Source organism: Dipodomys ordii, unplaced genomic scaffold (genome assembly GCF_000151885.1).
Source record: "Dipodomys ordii isolate 6190 unplaced genomic scaffold, Dord_2.0 Scaffold27, whole genome shotgun sequence".
Taxonomy (NCBI): Eukaryota; Metazoa; Chordata; class Mammalia; order Rodentia; family Heteromyidae; genus Dipodomys; species Dipodomys ordii.
Genome location: NW_012267243.1, coordinates 9,799,104 through 9,820,363, shown reverse-complemented (window position 1 = coordinate 9,820,363; position 21,260 = coordinate 9,799,104). Strand labels below are relative to the sequence as shown.

Below are 21,260 nucleotides of genomic sequence, written 5' to 3'. Positions count from 1 at the left end.
AGCTGAGTGATTATGCACCTCAGCTAAGGGGACAAGCATGCAAGACAAAACCCCTGGTTGCTCAAAAACAGGCCAGCTCACTAGGGGAAACAGAGGCTATAATATCCTCAGTCTAGATGTTCATGTCCCTAACTTGTGAAGGAGCAAAAGGCCTGGTAAGCTATTTATTATTATATTATTTTTTAATTAATATATATTATTATTGCCAGTCTGAATCATGAACTCGCCTGAGCACTGTCCCTGTGCTTCTTTTGCTCAAAGCTAGCACTCTACCACTTGAGCCACAGTGCCACTTCTGTTTTTAATTCTGTTTATGTGGTACCTAGGAGTAGAACCCAGGGCTTCATGCATGCTAGGCAAGCACTCTACTGCTAAGCCACATTCCCAGCCCCAGATCTGGTAAGTTATATGACAGGGTTAAGTGTTGACTAAGGAAAATTAGATATCTACCGTTTAGATCAAAATCATTTAACCATTTCTGGACTTGGGAGGGTAAAAGGTAAAAGGTTAAGTGTAGGTTCTCCTTAAATCTGAGTATTGTCAAGTATATTAATATTGCAAAAGTAAATTTTCCCTTTCAACTGGTGATATAGAGACTAAAAAGAGACATCTGTTCTAACTAAACAAAGACATCTGTTCTCAAGTCACCATACAATTAACCAGTCTCAGAAATTCCTTTCCTTGGAGCTGGAAGGTGGCTCAGTGGTAGAGTGCTTGCCTTGCATGCATGAGGCCCTGGGTTCGATTCCTCAGCACCACATAAGCAGAAAAAGCTGGAAGTGACGCTTTGGCTCAAGTGGTAGAGCACTAGCCTTGAGCTGAAGAGCTGAGGGACAGTGCCCAGGCCCAGAGTTCAGGCCTCATGACCGACAACAACAACAACAAAAAGAAATTCCTTTCCTCTTCATCCCACCATCCCTATTCAAGGCCTAATTTTCTTCAAAAATTATTGCCAACACTTCTGTGTGTGTCTTGGCACTGAGGCTTCAACTCAGCTTTGCCTATGGCTGGAGCGCCACCATTTGACCCATGCCTCCACTTTCATCTTTTTGTCTGTTAATTGGAGGTTAAATTTGGAGAATTTGTCTGCCTTGACTGGCTTTGAACCTCATTCCTGGTATCTCAGTCTCTTGAATAGCTGTAATTATAAGTGTGAGCTACCCAAGTCCTTTACTGTTTGTAAATTTGCTGAAGGATAAGACCCAAATGACTCTAAAGTGGAAAGATTTCAACCTTAGCGAATATAACCAAAATATTTCCTGTACATGAATGAAACTGGAACAATAGTTTCTCAAGATTGGTTTGGGCAGAGGAAGGGAGGATGAGGGAGTACTGGAAGGGCCAGCCTGATCAGGTTACAATGGATACATGTGGGCTGGGGAGGTGGCTCAGTGGTAGAGTGCTTGCCTTGCATGCATGAGGCCCTGGGTTCGATTCCTCAGCACCACATAAGCAAAAAGAAAAAAGCCGGAAGTGGTGCTGTGGCTCAAGTGGTAGAGTGCTAGCCTTGAGCTGAAGAGCTGAGGGACAGTGCCCAGGCCCAGAGTTCAGGCCCCACAACCAGACCCCAAAAAACAAACAAACAAAAAAACCCAATGGATACATGTACGGACATGTCATCTGAAACCTCCTTGTGCAATCAATGATAATTGAAAAAGGAAAAATAAGATTATTTATCTATTTTCCAGTCCTGGGGCTTGAACTCTGGGCCTGGATGCTGCTTCTTTTGCTCAGGTCGAGCACTTCACCACCTTAGCCACAGCACCACTTCAGGCTTTTTTGAATAGTTTATTAGAGATAAACTAGATAAATTAGAGCTATTAGTCTCACAGACTTTTCTGGCAGGGATGGCTCCGAACCATGATCATCAGATCTGAATCCTCCTGAGTAGCCAGAATTACAGGTGTGAGCCTCTGGTGCCTGGGCAAATCTAATTCTTTTATTCCCTTGGTTATTTGTCCGCTTGTACTTCTTTTGTCTTTAGAACAAAACATGAACACTTTTTATGGTCTACAGCCTCCGTCATCTGGCTCCGCCTCTTTTCAAGCCACTTTCTTCTCTGGCTGCAATGACCAACCCTTTCCTCATCTTCACCTTTCTAACCCAAGCTACACATTACAAGGAATTTATCTCTATCATCCCCTCTTCAGGCCTTACTTTCAGCATTACACACTCCAGAAATGACCAGCCTGGCAAAGTCGTTTCCCTTCAGTACTCCTTGCTCTTCTGAAAATCATTATAGAATAACCCTTTAGAAATTAGTGTTCTGTCAAATTTTTAAACCTGTGTAATGTACATTACTGGGTGTTGAGTAGCAGGTGGTTTTTGTTGTTTGAGGCAGCGTTACACTATGTAGGCCAGGCTGGCCTCACACTTAGAATCCTCCTGCCTCAGTCTCCTGGGTGCTGGGATGACAGATGTACTGTCATGCCTGGCCTATGTTCACTTTTTAAGTTCTAGATATTCAAAGAAAGGGGTAGTAGCCCTTTATTAATTGGAGCTCAATGTTGGAAAACGAAGTGATTAATCATTGAAGATAGCTGTTTACTGGAATTGAAACAAACACAAAGACCAAGGTTGCATTGAGCTTTTTGTTTTTTTTTTTTTAAACCAGCTTCAACAGTGTCCTTGCTCATGGAACAGGGTATACCTTGTTAGGTGGTAAAGACAGGTCTGATTTTGTAATTCTCTCTACATTTTAAAACCACTCAGGGCTGACTACAGCAGTTACCAACTCTCAGCTCAGAGGTCTCAACTATCTTTACTGTGGCTGCTTCTTGACATCATATGTGGTACTAACAGACACCAAACTGCTTATTCATTGGCAGAGAAATTTATAACTTTTACTGATAATGTATGTATACTTTCATTTAAATTATCTTAAATGAAACTGTAGTCATTTTTATACATCTTTAATAACATTTTCTTTTGCAGCCAACTAACATTATCATCTATTATTTAACACTTAATCAAATTTCCCTAACTGTATAAAAGATGGCTTCGTATATTCTTTTGTTAGAATCAGGATCCTAAGAGCATACGTTACATTTGATTCCTGTATTTTTTTTTTGGCCCAGTCATGGGGCCTGAACTCTGGGCCTGGGCACTGTCCCTCAGCTCTTCAGCTCAAGGCTAGCACTCTACCTCTTGAGCCACAGCGCCACTTCCTTCTTTTTTCTTTTTGCTTATGTGGTGCTGAGGAATTGAACCCAGGGCCTCATGCATGCAAGGCAAGCGCTCTACAACCGAGCCACCTTCCCAGCCCATGATTCCTGTATTTCTTAAATTTAAATCTATAGGAATCACAACTCGCCTTTTTTCTTTCTCATGCTACTGAGTTGTTGAGTAATATATGGTTTCTAAGAGACAATCAACTCACATATCGTCTGCCAAGAATAATGAACAAGTAAGGAATTCAGGACAATTACAAGTTAGTTAAAATAGAGACAAATCTGACTGAGGAAAGGTATCAGAACAAGACCATTCTGCTCAAGCATAAAGATTGCCCCGATTTTGCTGGATGCCAGTGGCTCACACCTGTAATCCTAGCTACTCAGGAGGCTGTGATCTGAGGACTGCAGTTTAAAGGCAGCCTGGGCAGGAAGACATGGGGTTGAACTCAGGGTCTGGGTACTGTCCCTGAACTCTTTCATTCAAAACTAGCACTCTACCACTTTGAGTGATGGCACCACTTTCAGTTTTCTGGTGGTTAACTGCAAGTAAGACTCTCACAGACTTTCCAGCCTAGGGTGGCTTTGAACTGTTATCCTCAGATCTCAACATCCTGAGAAGCTAGGATTATAGACGTGAACCACTGGGGTCTGGCTGGCATCAGACTTTTATCTCCAATTAAGTACCAAAAAAGCTGGAAGTGGATCTGTGGCTCACGTGTTAAGAGCATTAGACTAGTGCATAAAGGCTTAGGGAGAAAGCTTAAGCCCTAAGACCCCCCCCCCCATTCCTGATTTTAAGAAAAGTAATTAAAGAGCAAAAGGTGTGATGTTGCCCACAAAGAAATGTACTCATGAAATAGTAACTTCTCTATAACTCCACCATAATAACAATGGGTTTTATTTGTTTTTGTTTTTTTGTCAGTTGTGGGGCTTGAACTCTGGGCCTGGGCACTGTCCCTCAGCTCTTCAGCTCAAGGCTAGTGCTCTACCACTTGAGCCACAGTGCCACTTCCGGGCTTTTGTTTATGTGATGCTGAGGAATCAAACCCAGGGCCTCATGCATGTGAGGCAAGTGCTCTACCACTGAGCCACCTTCCCAGCCCAACAATGTATTTTTTTTGAGAGATGTTGGATGTGAAACATGACATCTCATTGAATATTGGCTCTCATAACTCAGAAACATATATTCACTACTAATGGACTGCAGTATACTTAAAAGGTGCACTAATTCTCATGATGTACAGAAAATTGGCTGCAAATGTTTGCTTCTGTAAATTTTTTTATCAGTTTGTCCCAAGATAAGAAAAAGACAACACAGACTCATTTACAAAAAGAAGACTACACGATTCCTCCTCATTATCATTTAATGTAAATGCTGACAGAAAGCAGATAAAGATCTTGTAGACACTTCCATATATTTACAATCCGTAAGGTGAATCACCTCCTTCTACTTCTTAAAATAAATCCTTTTTATCTGCAAATTACAGGAGCCTTAAACCCTAATATGGAGCAGTAAGAGGCTGAGTCAGTATCCAAGGAAAAAAAGGAAATAGCATTTTAATAAAATGTGGTATCTTTGTTATAAACAACATGCACACAAGTACAAAATTGAAAAAGATGGCCCCCCCAATCCTCCCAAATTTCTTCAATGAGTAAAACATGTACTTAGACCCAGAGTTCTGCTGCTCTAAACACACTGCTACTGTTTTCCCCACCTCCTTTAGGATGCTGAAAAACTAGAATATTTGACTAAAAAGAAGATGAGATACTCTATTTTAAAAGGGGTTCTTTTCTTACAAAAAAACCTTTCAGAAGGCAGTTTGCCAATTTGCTGGATGCTAAGGACTAACTCAGTGTGTACAACTCCAGCCCATCACCTAATTGTCTTCACTTTTTAGAAGCTGGAAATATTTGGACAATTTCATGAACTTCAGCAATCTGGAAAATCAGCAGATGGGTAGATAGGCAAGAATAGGACAAAAGTTGAGGTAATGGGGAAAAAAAGCTAGAAATTCAATAACATCTTTTTAAAATGTTATTTTGTCTAGTACTGATTTATATAGTAATAATAAAAAACAGTAAGTGATTCAGTCACCTATGATCTGACTCAACTCTCATAGCTCCTTTACTAACCTAGATTACTTTTGTTAAGTATACCTCTGCAGGGCACAATCACATACAATCAATACGATTGGTAAATTACACAAGCTCTATCCCAAGCAAATATGCATCAATGTTAAACAAAACAAAACAAAATCCACCCAAAAAGGTGATAATGACTGCAGAATGTCTCGGGGAGACTGATATGAGCCTAAAGACCAATTAACCATAGTCAGGGATGAAGGGCAGCAGGGGTTAGCAAGGGGAAGAGACCCCACACATGAAGAGAAATCTCACAACTGGAAAATGTTTTAAGTGGGTAAAACTTTGTTCATTACCTTAATTCATAGTTTCCACTGTTCATGGAAAGTCACAGACTCATCATAGAGTTCAAAAACACACAGATTCATCATAGGGTAAGATGATGAGGCTCATGACCAATGAAGAAAATGAAAAGTACTTTTTTTCTTCAAGTTTTACTCTCAGAAGAGTGAAGATAAGAAAAGATGCAAAAAGGGTTACATAGGGAAACTTGAGCAACAATACATCTAGGGAAAAAAAACCTCTCAAAGTAGTGTCTGAAAAGAATGTAAAGATGAGAAGCAAACAGAGAAATTTATGCAGTGGTTCACATAATTTGTGAGAATGCTGACTAAACAATGGGGAGAAACTGATTACACTAATAAATGGTGATTTTTTAAAAATCAGGCAAAAAAAATCAAGAGATTATCCACCCAATATTTGTTTCTATCCTTTTCTTGACCCTTTCGTGCACTCACAGGGTGAGGGAACCACCTGACAGTTTCCAGTTATAAGATGTTTTGAGTGTACAACCTAACAGGGATGCCAAAGACTTGTGAGCTCTGTCTGCTTAAAAAAACAAAAACAAAACACAAAACTAAACAATCAGCAAGAAAGTGAGACCTCAAACAAGGAAATAAATCATCTATCTAGTAATATATATATATACATATATATGTATATATTATAAATTAGGATAACTAAGTCCACAGGATTTTATTTTTCTAAATACACATTTTTGGGCAAATCAATGAGGTTTAAGTTTCCCACCTTGGATTATTGTGCCTCATTTTTCTGGGGAAAATAAAGGTAGTGTGTTTTGCTCAAGGATAACTTTAGGGGAATTCAGTGTTTGGCTGAAAATCTAGAGGCTCTGACAACACGGATTCCAGTGAGGGAAGTTATAACAACAGAATTTCAAAGGACTCTCCCATTTAGTTCAGTGAGCATTGAAAACCTACCTACTAGGCACATGTTTATAATTAGGCATTACTAATTGACACTGTCAATTCCTTATTCTTTATTAACATTATAGCCAGTTTTATGTGCCAATTAGAATGTTAGTTAGGAAAACAGCTTCAGCAATCACAGAAATAAAATAATAAAATTCCAAATATTGCTGGGTGCTGGTTCCTCATGCCTGTAATCCCAGTCAGGAGGCTGAGATCTGAGGATCCAGGTTTAAAGCCAGCCCAGGCAGGAAAGTCTATGAGACTCTTATCTGCAATTAACCACCAGAAAACCAGAAGTGGCACTGTGGCTCAACATGTTAGTGCTAGACTTGAGCAACAAAACAGTGTCCAGGCCCTAATTCAAGCCCCACATCTGACAAAAAAAAAAAATCCAAATATAAAATTATTACAATAGTACCTTTTGACAAAACAGCTTTCTTTTTGAAGTGGCTCAGAAAAGGTGAATTGAGAATTTTAAATATATATTAACTGCCATGCACCTACAACTCCCAATAAGTCATTTCAGTAAAAAAATTTCATGAAGATGAGCTGAAGCAACAAATAAATATTAAAGACATACCTGTTCAAGGCAGATATTTAATAAATGTAGATGTAGATCAGCAAAACAGGCATGCAGATAAGATGGCAGTAGTACATTGCTTGTTTGCTCAGTGCGGAGCTGAGGTTAAATCTGTTTAAGTTCAGTAACTATTTTATTTTTATTTTCAGGGGATGAGATCACCTTGTAACACTAATATCATATATCACCAACTGAAATTTTAACACATTTGAACTTTTTTGTGTATAAAAATCTACATAAACACTAATTTACAAATAGGTTACTAATTTTTTCTAAGAAGTAACTGGGCCACTGCTTTTAATAGTACACATCATTATATATGTAGTTTCTAGAGAGAGACTTTATGTAAAATCTTCCACTTAATTTCTTTAAAAGGAGCAAATAGTGGAGAAAAAATGGTGAGACATCCATCCATATCAACTTTTAGTGAAAAGAATCTCTTTTTCTCTAAACATGAACATAATGTTTACATGTACTAAGTATGGTTATTTCTTACCAGCAACATGCTTGAGACCATGACTCAGTCCTTTGACTTAACCATACTGATAATATATATTGTCCTTTAGGCACAAGTGAAAAAACAAAGATACAGAAGATGTTATTGTAACAAGATCATCTCCATAAAAGTAGGGGAACAGGACAGGGAGGTACTTATTCATACACAATGCTGCAAAAGATAATTATGTACTGTTTTAGAAAAATTGATGACTTTTCATCCCTTTTGTATTTTATAAGGGTAGCTAACTTTAACAGTTAACTTTAGACAGATCTACACAGTACAATCAACTCACAAATACTACAAAAATTTCATAATCAAAACAGCTACTACTCCCTCCCACCCCCAAACCAAAACAGAGTTAAGCACAAGTCTTTGGCTCTCCTTTAAAGAAAACAGCAGGTTACCATTTACCAGACCTTTGTTTGCCTACCAGTAGGGCAAATACCACATTTGTGCATCACTGAGTAATAACACCATTAGAAAAGGCAACTTCACAGAAGTTATTGGCTAAGCGAATTCATTTGAATGCTCTGTTTTGAGGCAGCAAACTGTTACTGTTACAGATTGGGTAAGTCTAGGGGAAACTGCAAAATGGAAAAGAGTCAGAAACAAAAGAGACAATTGTGGAAAAACTTAAAAATTAAAATTTTGAGTTCCAACACTGAAGACTATGGAAAATCTGATGGAATTATATATTCAAAGTAGCAAAGAATTTATAAATTTCCTTTTTTAGGCAAAATAATAAACACATGGGAAAGAATAGGAGAAGGGATGAAATATAAGATGAGAGAAGGGAATCACCCACAATAATGCTGTACCAATTTTTAAATATTCTGAAGAGTTGAATATTTGTAATTGACATCAAGAATAGTATCTAATCATTTAAATAATAATATTAGAAACCTAAGCTATAATTAACTTTCTTTTAATTAGAAAAACAGTAAGTACTGGTTCTTTGGTCATTATCCAAGATACCTGGCAGTTACTATCTTGTGACAATATCTATAAATTAGGCAAAAGAACCTCATGAAGACAAGAAATGAAGTCTAAAAGTCCTGTCAGATCTTCAACCCTTTCCAGAGACACCTTGAATGAAGATTAAATATTTTTATATTCCTTACCACAATAAAATTCTGGTTTTGTTAAATAAACAAGCATGAACATAATGCTCATCATTCACTATCTTGTCCCTCTCAAAACTGTTCTTGTTCACGTAAGATGTACAAGTTTTACCTTTAAATTCCATTCAAAACATACAGTCATCTTCAAAAGACATTAACATTTAAATAAGAACAAAGATTTTCAGGTGTGGTGGTACATGCCTGTAATCCTAGCACTCAGGAAGCTGAGGCAGGAGAATTGGAGTTCAAGGTCAGCCTGGGCGACTTGGCAAGACCCTGTCTCAAAAAGCACAGAAACTACATTTCCTAACTGACCAGCGCCCCTTCTTAATGCTTCTAAAAGCATAAATAAAATTTAAAAGCCAGGAAAATAAATCAATGCTTTTCTGATTCTGATTTTAAAAAGCAGAGTCAAGTAATTATGTACTCATAGGCCACTTACTTTTATTAGCTCGTTATAACACAAAATATGTCACAAAGGAAAATGGGGGAAAAATACCCAAACTTTGAAGGTTTTACTGAATTTCTAAACCTACAAGTGAGCATTAGGAAAACAAAACTAAGAATTTCCATTAGGTAAGGCAGAATGATGAATTTAAAATAGCTAAATTACAGGCACAATGGGATAGCATACATCTCTTCTGCCTTCCTACCCAAGTTCTCCAGAGTATGGGGTCTTCAAAGGTACAGCAAATTAACAACCTTATGTTCTTTTCTAATACCAGAGTAATTCCAACCTCCAAAGTAAATCAATTTCATTGACGATTTAGGATTACATGCCCAACTCTGCATAGAAGGCTCCAGATCAATAATGCTGCCTTGTATAATTATGCAGAAAAATGGAAATTCTTTAACATTCTGTCAGACAAAACCAAAGTTTCTTTCCTTCTCCCAACAATGAGTATTTAAAATATAACTGTAAGAGGGTTTATAGTAAATTAAATAAAAAAACAAATGAATGTATGTTAAAAAGAGAAATGTCTGCATCAAATGAAAAATGCCTCACCTTCATTCAGTGCTTCTACCTCCCAATCAGTCATTTTATCGCAACAGCTGCGCTCATGCGAAGAAATCCTTAAAACATACCCAATATATATACAGATATAGCTATGTATATATGTATATATATAATATATATAAATTTTTATTTAAATAAAAAAGAAAGCTCGAATCCCAAGCCAATATGTGTATATCAAATCCTTGACCAGCCAGGTCTGTAGGGCATAATCAAATTCAATGTGAAATAGTATATAAACACGGTGCCTTGACTGGGCAAATTAAATAATCGCTACTCAAATGAGTGTTCTGTTTGGACTCTCCTACTGGTAGGCAATGGCAGGACTGAGTTCCCCCTCCCACCCCCCACCCGCACTTGTTTCAGTTAACAGTATGATGGATACAGAGCTTAGACTGAGGTGTTCTGACCTCAGCAGGAGTTAAGGGTTAAGAACACAAGAAACAAGAAAAATATAAACTTTTGCTTTTACCCAACCAAAGCAATGCAGAAACTTATTACATAACCAGTGCTTTCTGATTTAGTAGATAATCTAGAAAGAGAAACCAAAAATCAGATAAACAGAGGGAAGGGGAGAGTGATTACATGAAATAAGCCCCACTTAACAAGTTTAAATGGGCTTAGTTAAATATAGAGCTATGGCATCAGAATATGTGCAGCAGAACTAAATAATTTTAAAAAATCCTCTGTACTTTTTTTTGGGTTATTTTCAGAAGGAAACTTTCTTAATGCTGGAAAGCCAAGTTTGTGAAAACTGATTTTAGGGTTTTTATAGTTTTTGCTACTAATTATAAGGAACAACAAATAATCAATTCATACACTCTCCTTAAAATTCAGGTAGTTCATATTTTATAGTTTTAAACATGGTTGATTGTCCTAGTTTGGGGCATTTCAGTATTTCAGTAAAAGTTTAATTTGTAAAGCACAATTTCAAATTTTCAACCATGAGCGAAACACAGAGAATACATCAATGTGTATTTTTAATGTTAACAAGTTATAGTTCATTCTTAAATAATCAAACAATGCAAACACAGACTAGGCTTTCTGATTACATAAAAGAATGCAAAGAAGCCTTAACACAGAAATAGGGAACTAAAAATAAATCATTACATATCTCTAGAAAGCTGAAACTATGCCCCTTCAACTTTCAATGTCATAAGAAAAACCCTTCTATCCATCCATGAAGCTAGTGATTCAGAAAGGAAAAAATATTCCAACAGCAAGTGCCAATAAAATTTAGTTTGCTGCACATTTTCTAATAACTCAATCTATTACTGTCTCTGTTTTTCAAGCACCACAGAATTCTTACAAATACTGGTGCATTTTTGTCTTTATGAGGTTGTGAGAGATGGAAAGGACTAGGGGGTAAGGAATTATACACTGGGTATGTAATAATACCAAAATACAAGAAAAACCTATTTCATTAAGATCATACAATTAATCAAACAGAGTGTATATATAATATCTTCTTTTTTAAAGCCCTGCATCCAAGGCGTCCAAAGTTATTAAAATAAAGTTCATTCACAGAACAAAAACAAATTTAATCTGAATTGCTTGCAGATACTGCTAATTTTCTTTTTCTTTAAATTAAAAAATGCATGAATGTGAACTATGTGCAGGGTGTGTTTAGTAGTGGTGTTTGTGCACACTGCCTCCGTGCTTTTCCTGGATTTCTCTGACTACTTTAGAGAAAAAGTTTAGAAGTTATCCATTTGTTCTTTCTCTCCTATTCCCCACAAGTTGATTAGGAGTAGAAGAGAAAAGCAGGACTCCCCATATTTTAGGGAGCAGAACTGGGAGTAACTCCTGATCTCTGGGAGTCATTGTTATCCCCTCCTCCCTCAGGGTCTTCTGATAGGTTCAAAGAGCTGGTCTTGTTTGACAGGAGGCTGATATTCTCTTGTGTCAAGGCTGATCCATTTGGAACATCACTGTTAAAAGAAAAAAGTGTAGTTGGAATTTGTAAAAGAGGAAAAAAGCATTTATTTAGTAGAATAAAATTGTTAAACAATGAGGTTTAACACTGAACACAAGAAAAAATATGAATAGCTGCCAAATTTTACTTTACAGCTTCTCATTCATGCTAGCATATAGCTGGGTTGCCTCCTTTTACAAACAAAGTTTTAACAGCCTGTCCATTTATTTATTTATTTTTTTACTCCTTTTATACTATACATGGTAGACTAAGTGTTGTAACATAGTTTGCAAGGCCCATACCTTAAAATATTTGTAACTTGGCTTTTAAGATTCTCACCTCTGGGGGTTGGGAAGGTGGCTCAGTGGTAGAGTGCTTGCCTTGCATGCCCGAGGCCCTGGGTTCGATTCCTCAGCACCACATAAGCAAAAAGAAAAAAGCTGGAAATGGTGCTGTGGCTCAAGTGATAGAGCTCTAGCCTTGAGCTGAAGAGCTGAGGGACAGCGCCCAGGCCCAGAGTTCAGGCCCCACAACCAGACCCAAAAACAAAACAAAACAAGATTCTGACCTCTAATTTAGTAGGTTATTAATACAGGAAATAGTTTTGAACTCAGGATATTATGTGGATCTAAAATAGCCCAAACCCTAACCTCAAAATTGCTTAAGAAGAATTATATATAATTTTTTTTTGGCCAGTCCTGGGATTTGAACTCAGGGTTTGGGAACTGTCCCTGAGCTTCTTTTGCTCAAGGCTAGCACTCTACCACTTGAGTTACAGAGCCACTTCTGGCTTTTTCTGTTTATTTTTTTATTTTTGGGTCTGGTCGTGGGGCCTGAACTCTGGGCCTGGGCGCTGTCCCTCAGCTCTTCAGCTCAATGCTAGAGCTCTACCACTTGAGCCACAGCACCATTTCCAGCTTTTTTCTTTTTGCTTATGTGGTGCTGGGGAATCGAACCCAGGGTCTCATGCATGCAAGGCAAGCACTCTACCACTGAGCCACCATCTCAGCCCGGCCTTTTCTGTTTATGCGGTACTGAGGAATCCAACCCAGAGCTTTATGCATGCTAAGCAAGCACTCTACCACTAAGCCACTTTCCCAGCCTCAATAATTTCTAACAGAGTTGTTCATGATAGTTGACATACATACTTGATGACACATGATAGGTAAAATTAAAAATTAAGAGTGTGTGGGGTGGTAGGTAGATGGGCTTGCAAAAATAAGGAACTAGGAAAGATATTAATACTGGTTACCTCTGGATATCAGAATTACAGGTTGTCTTTCCCCTTCCCTCCCTTCAAGTCCCTACAGGGCTTAACTTGGGGCCTAGGTGTCTCTGAGCTCTTTTGCTCAAAGCTAAGTAAGGCTTGACCACTTGAGCCACAGCTCCACTTCCAGCTTTTTGTAGTTAATTGAAGGTAAATCTCTTGGCAATTTTCCTGCCCGGACTGGCTTCAAGCCATGATCCTCAGTTCTCAGCCTTCAGAGTAGCTAGGATTATAATAGGTGTGAGCCACCAGTGCCTGGCTATTTTTTTTCTTTTTGCTGGCATTAGGGTTTGAACTGATGTTCTTGTGCTTGCTCAGTTTGCTTGCTCAACTGGCACTCTACTACTTGAGCCATGCCTCCAGCCTGGCCTTTTGCTAGTTATTTTGAAGATGATGTTGCATGGATTTTTCTACTTAGACTGACTCCAAACTGAGATCCTTAGGATCTCAGAGCCTGAGTAGCTAGGATTATAGGCAGGTGCCATCAATATCCAGCTTACAAGGCATTTTAATTTTGTCTTTTTCCAAAATTTTCAATTATCTATAACTTACTTTTATTACATACCAAATAGGAGTTGGTGCTGAGTAGAAAACCTAGTAGTAGAGTGTGTAATTAGCAAGAGACACTGAGTTCAATCCCAAACATCAAAATGAACAACAATAAAACAAGGAGAAAAAAGTTATTCACTGTCAAATAATTCAGCTCTGGATACTTTTTTGGTTTCCTTTTCTGTGCATGTGCATGCATGCGCACGTGCATGCATGAATGTGTCTCCCTATTTAGTACAGGCTGGCCTTGAAGTCTCACTTCCTCCCTAAGCCTGAATGCTAGTATTACCAGCATGCTCCTCACTATACTATCTGCTCCTGAGATAAGTTTTACAACTCCTGGATTTATGCAAAAATATTCTTTGCTCCTTATACTCAGAAACATAAAATTTTAAAAATCAAATATTTTGTAGATGCTTCCTGGTATGGTTTGGTAATATTCAATAAGACTATTAAAAAAAAATGTTCCTTTCTTTACCTGAATGTCAATGTAAGATCCTCAGTTGGAACTTTGTTTTGGGGTTCTGGTTGTCCATTTTCTGCTTGTTTGTTTGTGTTCAACTTGCTTTTCATGTCCAGAGAGCACTGGTTCTCCTTTGATGGAGAAGAACATAGCCCGTTATCTTCTATTTAATAGTGCTAATGGGATAGACCAAATTCACATAATACAAATAAACTAATGGTTCAAAAATATTATTGAATTTTATAGAAAGACAAAAGTAACAGGGAGACTCATCAAACTAACATAAAAAATGCCTCAAAAAATGTCAATTGCATCACACAAAAAGTGGTCATTGCTGGGTGCTGGTGGCTCAGATCTGAAGATGGAGGTTTGAAGCCAGCTTAGGCTGAAAAGTCTGTGAGATTCCCCCCCCCCCCCGCCCCACCTCCATGCTCTACCACTTAAGTCACAGTGCTACTTCTGGCTTTTTAAAGTAGTTTATTGGAGGGAGATAAGAGTCTCATAGTTCCTTCCCAGACTGGCTTTGAACTGTGATCCTCAGATCTGAGCCTCCTGAGTAGCTAGGATTACAGGCATGAGCCACTGGTGCCTAGCTCTATCAGATTCTTACTCCAATTATCCACCAAAAAGTTGGAATTAGAGCTGTTCCTCTAGTGGCAAAGAACTAGCTTTGAGCAAAAAACCTGAGGAACAATGCCAAGGCTTTGATTTAAGCCCAAAGACCAGCACAAAAAAACAACAAAAAAGTTATCAATGAAGGGTGTGAAAGCTAGGATGTTATTTTGTAAATACATGTTTCCATATCATAATACTGCAAAAGAATAAACACTCAATTTTAATTACATAGTATGCTAAACAGATGCTTCAGAATTTCCAAATACACTAAAACCAAATGGGAATTAGGCAAGTGAAAAAACAACAACAGAGAGGCACATCTTCCTAAGAATTATTCTAAATATGAATCTCTGACTACCTTGGAAAAGCTCCAGGTAATTCTGGAACCCTAAAGCTATAAAGACTTCTATTTTATTTTCCAGCTCTTTTCTCACCATAATACTTACCATACTTAGTTCCCGGGTTCTTTTCCCAATTTCTCTCTCCACCTGATGAAGTTCTAAGCTCAGCTGCTCACTTGAGATCATTCCAGGCCATTTTGGAGGTGGTAGGGGTTGTGGCTGGCCTGCCAAGGTGTTTGCCTCCCTTTGTAACACCAGCCTGTTACTAACAGCCTAGTGCATAAAACCAAACACAAACACAATTCAACACATTGTGTATACCATACATAGAATAACCAGTTCTAATTTTAGACCACAGTGACTTAAAGGATTATTCCCCAGGTATTTTTAACAAAAATAATTCGAATGTAAAACACAATCCCTTTTATGAGTATCATTTGAGGGCTGGGAAGGTGGCTCAGTGGTAGAGTGCTTGCCTTGCATGCATGAGGCCCTGGGTTCGATTCCTCAGCACCATATAAGCAAAAAGAAAAAAGCCGGAAGTGGCGCTGTGGCTCAAGTGGTAGAGCGCTAGCCTTGAGCTGAAGAGATGAGGGACAGCGCCCAGGCCCAGAGTTCAGGCCCCACGACCGGACCCAAAATAAAATGAGTATCATGTGAATTAAAGAAAAATATAGAGCCGGGTGCTGGTGACTCACGCCTGTAATCCTAGCTACTCAGGAGGCTGAGATCTGAGGACCTCGGTTCAAAGCCAGCCCGGGCAGGAAAGACCGTGAGACTCCTATCTCCAATAAACCACCAGAAAACCGGAAGTGGTGCTGTAGCTCAAGTGGTAGAGTGCTCGCCTTGAGCTGAAGAGCTGAGGGACAGCACTCAGGCCCAGAATTCAAGCCCCACGACCAACAAAAAAAAAAAAAAATAAAAGAAAGAAAGAAAAATACAGAATTTAAATTTGGAGAATACTTTCATCTTAGGCATGAATTACTTTTTTTTATTTGAAAGTCAATTATAAGCCAGGCACCGATTACAGGTATAATCCTAGCTGATACTCAGGAGGCTGAGATCTAAAGACTGCAGTTCAGAGCCAGCCCAGACTTAAAAGTCCCAGTGAGACTTACCTCTAATTAACCACTCAAAAACTGGAAGCAGTACTGTGGCTCAAGTGGTAGTGTTAGCCTTGAGCACAAAGAGGCTCAAGGATAGCACCCAGGCCCTGAGTTCAAGTCCCAGGACTGACAAAAAAAATTTATAACTGGGCACTGGTGGTTCAAGCCTATAGTCCTAGTTAGGAGTCCTAGGAGGCTGAGATCTGAGAATCATAATTCAAAGCTAGCCTGGGCAGGAAAAATCCAAGAGACTCTTATCTTTAATTAACCACAAAAAGCCAGAGGTAGAGCTGGTGGCTCAAGCGGTAGAATGCTAGCCTCCAGTGAAAGACCTCAGGGACACGGTCCAGGACCCAAGTTCAAGGCTCAATCCTGGCACATACACACACACAAAAACCTATCAGACATACCACATGGCTCTCTTAAGATATACAAGGTGAACATGCTTCTGCATGAAATATGGAAGCTTTATTTTTCAGAATCCAAATCTGATTTCTGTGACTAACTATCTTCTTGGGATAGTTTCCTCATAAGGCTGTGCTGTTGCTGCCAACTCTAAAACTGCACTCAGTATGCACACTGGTGGCTGATGCTTGTAATCCTAATTACTCAGGAAGTTGATATCTGCGGAGAGAGATTTGAAGCCAGCTAGCGCAGAAACATTCCTGAAACTCTTAACTCCAACAAACCAGCAAAAGTGGAGCTATGGCTCAAGTGATGGAGTGTCAATCTTGAGCAGAAAAAGCCAAGCAAAAGGGTACAAGAGAGTTCAAGCCCCATATTAGCATACACATTAAAAAAATTAAATAAATAGTACAGTTCTCAAAAGTGCATGGAAAGGTAAGCTCAAACAATTAGCTTGTTCCTAATTCTTCACTAATCTACACAACTTGACAGTGAGACACCTCTACTTTCTCCTATATTCTACAGTGGAGTCCTCTATTTAGTTTCTTAAGTCTTTGCATTAGGCTGAGCAATAGCCTTGATTTTTGCACACCCCAGGCTCCTGTATGAGTAATTCTTTTTGCCTTGCTGACAGCCAACGGAACCACAAAGACATCCTACCTCCATGACTACAGTGATGCAAAAAGCCGTGACTTCAAAGTCGAGTAATATACCTTATGGGAACAAAGATCTGAATCTTACTGACATAAGCAATGTACCTTTTTTTTTTTTGAAGTCTCACAATGTAACCCAGGCTGACCTTATCTCATTAACCCACTGAATTAGACCCTCTAAGTGCTGGGATTACAGGTATGTGCCATCAGGATAGGAAAAACTCATATTCAATCATAAAGAAAGGGTACAAGGATGGTAGATACAGCTTAGTGTGACAGAGCATTTGCCTAGCAGGTGAGAGGTCATAGGAAACTCTAGTACCTTAAAAAAAAAAAAAAGGAAGGTGGGGGATGTGACAATATCACCTGCCTAACATAACTATCAGGGATACAACTGTTATTCATATTACATATGGATCATGTTTTCTTTTTTGTCGGTCATGGGGCTTGAACTCTGGGCTTGGGCACAGTCCCTGAGTTTTCGTGCTCAAAAGTATTCTTCCACTGAGTGCTCACTTCTGGCCTTTTTTTTTTTTTGGTGGGGTGGGGGTGGGGGGAGAGGAGTAGTTAATTGGAGAGAAGAGCTTCCTAGCCAGGCTAGTTAAACCAGGATCCTCATACCCTTCTGAGTAACAAGGATTACAGGCATGAGCCACTGATGCCTGGCTAAGCTTCTGTTTTTTAATTACTTATATATAAGCTGACGAGTAAAGGAAATATAAGAAACAAACAAAATAAAAAATTTAAGGGCTGGGGTGTAGCTCAGTGGCTTGTCTTGCAAGTGCAACGTCCTGGGTTCAATCCCCAGTACCAGAAAAGAATAGACAAAAAAAAATAGTTAAAAAAATTTAAGCTAAAGTCATTCACTGATAAGAACTATTTATCTTAAACTGAAAAGTAGCATCAGGACTACAAGTTCGTATCAAAACATTTTAGATAATCTGTTTTATATTTTCAAATAATAATGGTTACCTGTTTTCTCAGAATTGAAGTCATTACTAAATTCTTTGAAGAACAGATACCTATTAGTAACTTTCAAAAATTCCTTCATTAAAGGTGCTGGATATGTAGCTTAGTGTTAAAGAGTTCCTTTCTGTGTGTGTTGGCTCCACAGTACAGCCCCCAAAAACCCCAACAAACAAAATTTAAAAAAAAACAAAAAAACCTTCTGAGAACACTTTAAAACTTCGCACAAGAAAGCTGAGTGCGTCTGTACTCAGGAGGCAGAGGCAGGAGGATCCTGAGTTTGAGGGTAGCCTGGGATCACATAGTAAAATCCTACATCTCAAACAAGAACTGGGCAGTCCTGAGCAGGTAAAGGCAAGAAGAATGTGAATTCTTAGTCACCTGGAGTAATATAGCAAGACCCTGTCTCAAAAGAAAAAAAAGAAACAAAACCTCCTCAAACCCAACCAACCAACCAATCACACCCAAACACTTGGAATAAAGAACTCTTAAGTTGGTACCTCTAGTCCACGAAGTTGGGTCTGCTGACTAATCTGATGGTTCAGTTGCTGCAATTCTAGTCGTAGTTGCTCCCTCTCAGCAGATGGAAGGGGTTTCCCATGACTAGCCACTTCTGATGTGGATATTCTCTCCCTTTGGTAAGAAGGAAAACATGAAGTAAATTTGAGTTTTCTTTTGTGAATACATTACTCATCAGAAAAATAAAATACTCAATAATTTCAAATACTTGTACAAATAACATGTAGGACTTGTACCTGTCACTGAAGTGTCCCTGAGTAGGTATGTTTTGATGAGGTGAATATGGAGAACCTCCCCAGCCTCCATGGGTTCCATATGGACTGTAATCTATAAGAGAGTAATTTCTTGAGACATGATATAATTCAGAGACTTGACTCTTCTTCTAAGGGAAACATAACCTAAAAGGCATACATGTACTGCACACACAGATGTCTACAAAGATAGTTGATACTTGTTTCATCCCCCACCAAACTGTCAATTGTGGTATTTTTCCTGTTTGAATTTTATATTGAGAATGTATTAGTTTAATAAAGTAATAAAGCTATTTAAAGAAAAAACACAGAAAATCTTTACATTGACATTTTAGTTTTTAACTCCTAACATTTTTCTGGGTTATACTTACCTCTCTTGTAAGAAAAGGCTTAGAAATTACTGCCTTATATGATTTTTTTCTTCCTATTACCTAATAGTATTTTTGGGTAGAGCAAAACTCAAGGCTTCCCACATGCTAGGCAAGCACTTTTCTACTTATACTCACAGCTCCCTCCTACCCCCGTACCCTTTTCAATTTACTTTATTGTTGTTTTAGAGGTGATATATAGCAGGGTTACTTTTCCATACATCTAGAAATAAGTACATTTTCTTTTGCACAGTGTCATCTGTTTCCTCATTCTCTCCCATTCCCTCTCTCCCATCTCCACCCATGAGTTGCACAGATCACTTTCATAAATGTCTGGTGCAGCTGGTGTGCTCCACTGCTGTACTTTTTCATGCCTTTTCGCCTATAGCCCTTTTATTTTCTGTTTGTGATAGACAATCTTGTAGGCCATCAGAATTCTGCCTAGAAGTTCAACATTATTCTCACTTTTTCATATATATGTCCTGTTTTTTACCTCTGAAAGTTTATAAAACGTGGTTCTCTACCACTTCAGCCATTGCTTCCAGTTTTGGAGATAAAAGTTTCTTGGGCTAGCTTCAAACCTTAATCCTCTCAATCTTAGTTTCTTGACTAGCTATGATTACAGGCAAAAGCCACTGGTACCCAGCTTTGTATTTTGTTTTTGACTTTAAGTTTCAAGCCAAATTTTGCTCAAGGCAGAAGCAAATTTGTGATATTTTTGTGTCCACTTCCTGAGTAACTTGTACAGATGTATACCACCACATCCCACTCTGCGTTGGAAGATTCTTGAAAGAATTGATAATGAGGAAGAAAGGTTTTATTGGGAGTCACAAATAAGAACCTTCTAAATCAGCTTACTTCTAAGATTCTTACCTGAAATGTTAATAGATTTTGTGGGAGCTCCCTGAGGTGCCATAGCCTGCATTGGGCCAGCACCTTGATATATTGTTTTGGAAGTTCGAGAGATGGCACCAAACCGAGATACTGTTGGTCGATCTCCAAATGGAATGAGGTCATCATCACTGCTTTCTACTGCTCGTCTCTGAAAATCTAATCGCTGGTCTCTCATACCTTTACTTTCCAAATTCTGATAAAGAAGCAAACAAGCAGTCTACATTAGTTGTTGGTTGTCATATAAGTATATTTTTAAACCACTGACCATTCATTGTAAGAAATATATTTTAATTATTGAATATAAGCACAGGTAGCTATAGATAAATACATAGATAGAAAGATACATGCTATGCATACATACATATACAGATCCATAGAGAGCTTGTATGCATATTAACATTTGAAAAATCCTGGGTTAGACTTCTTTCACCACCTATTCAGGAGCTTAATTATATCTAGACTGTGCTAAAATCTTTGTTCTTTAGGGATTTAAAGTAATTAATTCTATTTACTACTACTTATGTTATTTTTTTTAATTGTGAAAATACCATACAGGGGGGTTATAATTACATGATCAAGGTAATGAGTACATGTCTTATCAAACATTGTTGCCTCCTCCTTTGTTTCCCCTTACCATCCCTTGTCATCTCACCCTCTCTGTCCCCCTTCTTATATTATTTTAATGTACCCTTTCTGTAAACCAAGTACAAGGCCAGGGTTCCCATATAATCTTATCTCCTCACCTCATTCTAGTAAAAAGGCTGGTATGGCTAGTATGGTCCCAGGGATTGAACCCAGAGCCTCACAGTGTGCAGTCAAGTATGAGCTATACTCCCAGTCCAGACTTGTTTTTAGAATTAACAATGGTAAAGGTAAGAATCATTTCAAAGCATATTTTACTTTCTTTCCTTTTTCTGGCTCACAGGGTCTCACTATGCAAGTCATTCTGGCCTGGAACTCAAAATTCTCCTGACAGTACTTCCCAAATGCTGGGAATACAGGCATGTTCCACAGAGCCTGACCAGCAATATCACTTCCAGGTATAACTTGCATGCATGTGCATAAGGGATACCTGAAAAATGTTCATTATAACACTGTACATAATGGTGAAAAGAACCCTAATAATTTGTTAATAAAAGTGAATACATGTTATATGAAAATAATATACTGTGTAATTCATATTCTGTTTTTGATAATAGCAGTTAAT

The 21,260-nt window shown here is 38.3% G+C and overlaps 1 protein-coding gene across 1 annotated transcript in view; it reads right to left on the bottom strand.

The window, feature by feature from the left end:
* Positions 1-10,704: 10,704 nt before the first annotated feature.
* The window catches only part of Rc3h1 (ring finger and CCCH-type domains 1), a 48,727-nt gene continuing 38,171 nt past the window's right edge, over positions 10,705-21,260 (bottom strand). Inside the window, exons 14-19 of the mRNA XM_013015769.1 lie at positions 20,033-20,246; positions 18,777-18,867; positions 18,522-18,654; positions 14,997-15,164; positions 13,951-14,066; positions 10,705-11,672 (exon numbers count right to left, since the gene is read on the bottom strand). Coding sequence (XP_012871223.1) covers positions 11,522-11,672; positions 13,951-14,066; positions 14,997-15,164; positions 18,522-18,654; positions 18,777-18,867; positions 20,033-20,246 — 873 coding nt within the window. The 3' untranslated portion in view covers positions 10,705-11,521. The remainder of the gene's footprint in view (positions 11,673-13,950; positions 14,067-14,996; positions 15,165-18,521; positions 18,655-18,776; positions 18,868-20,032; positions 20,247-21,260) is intronic.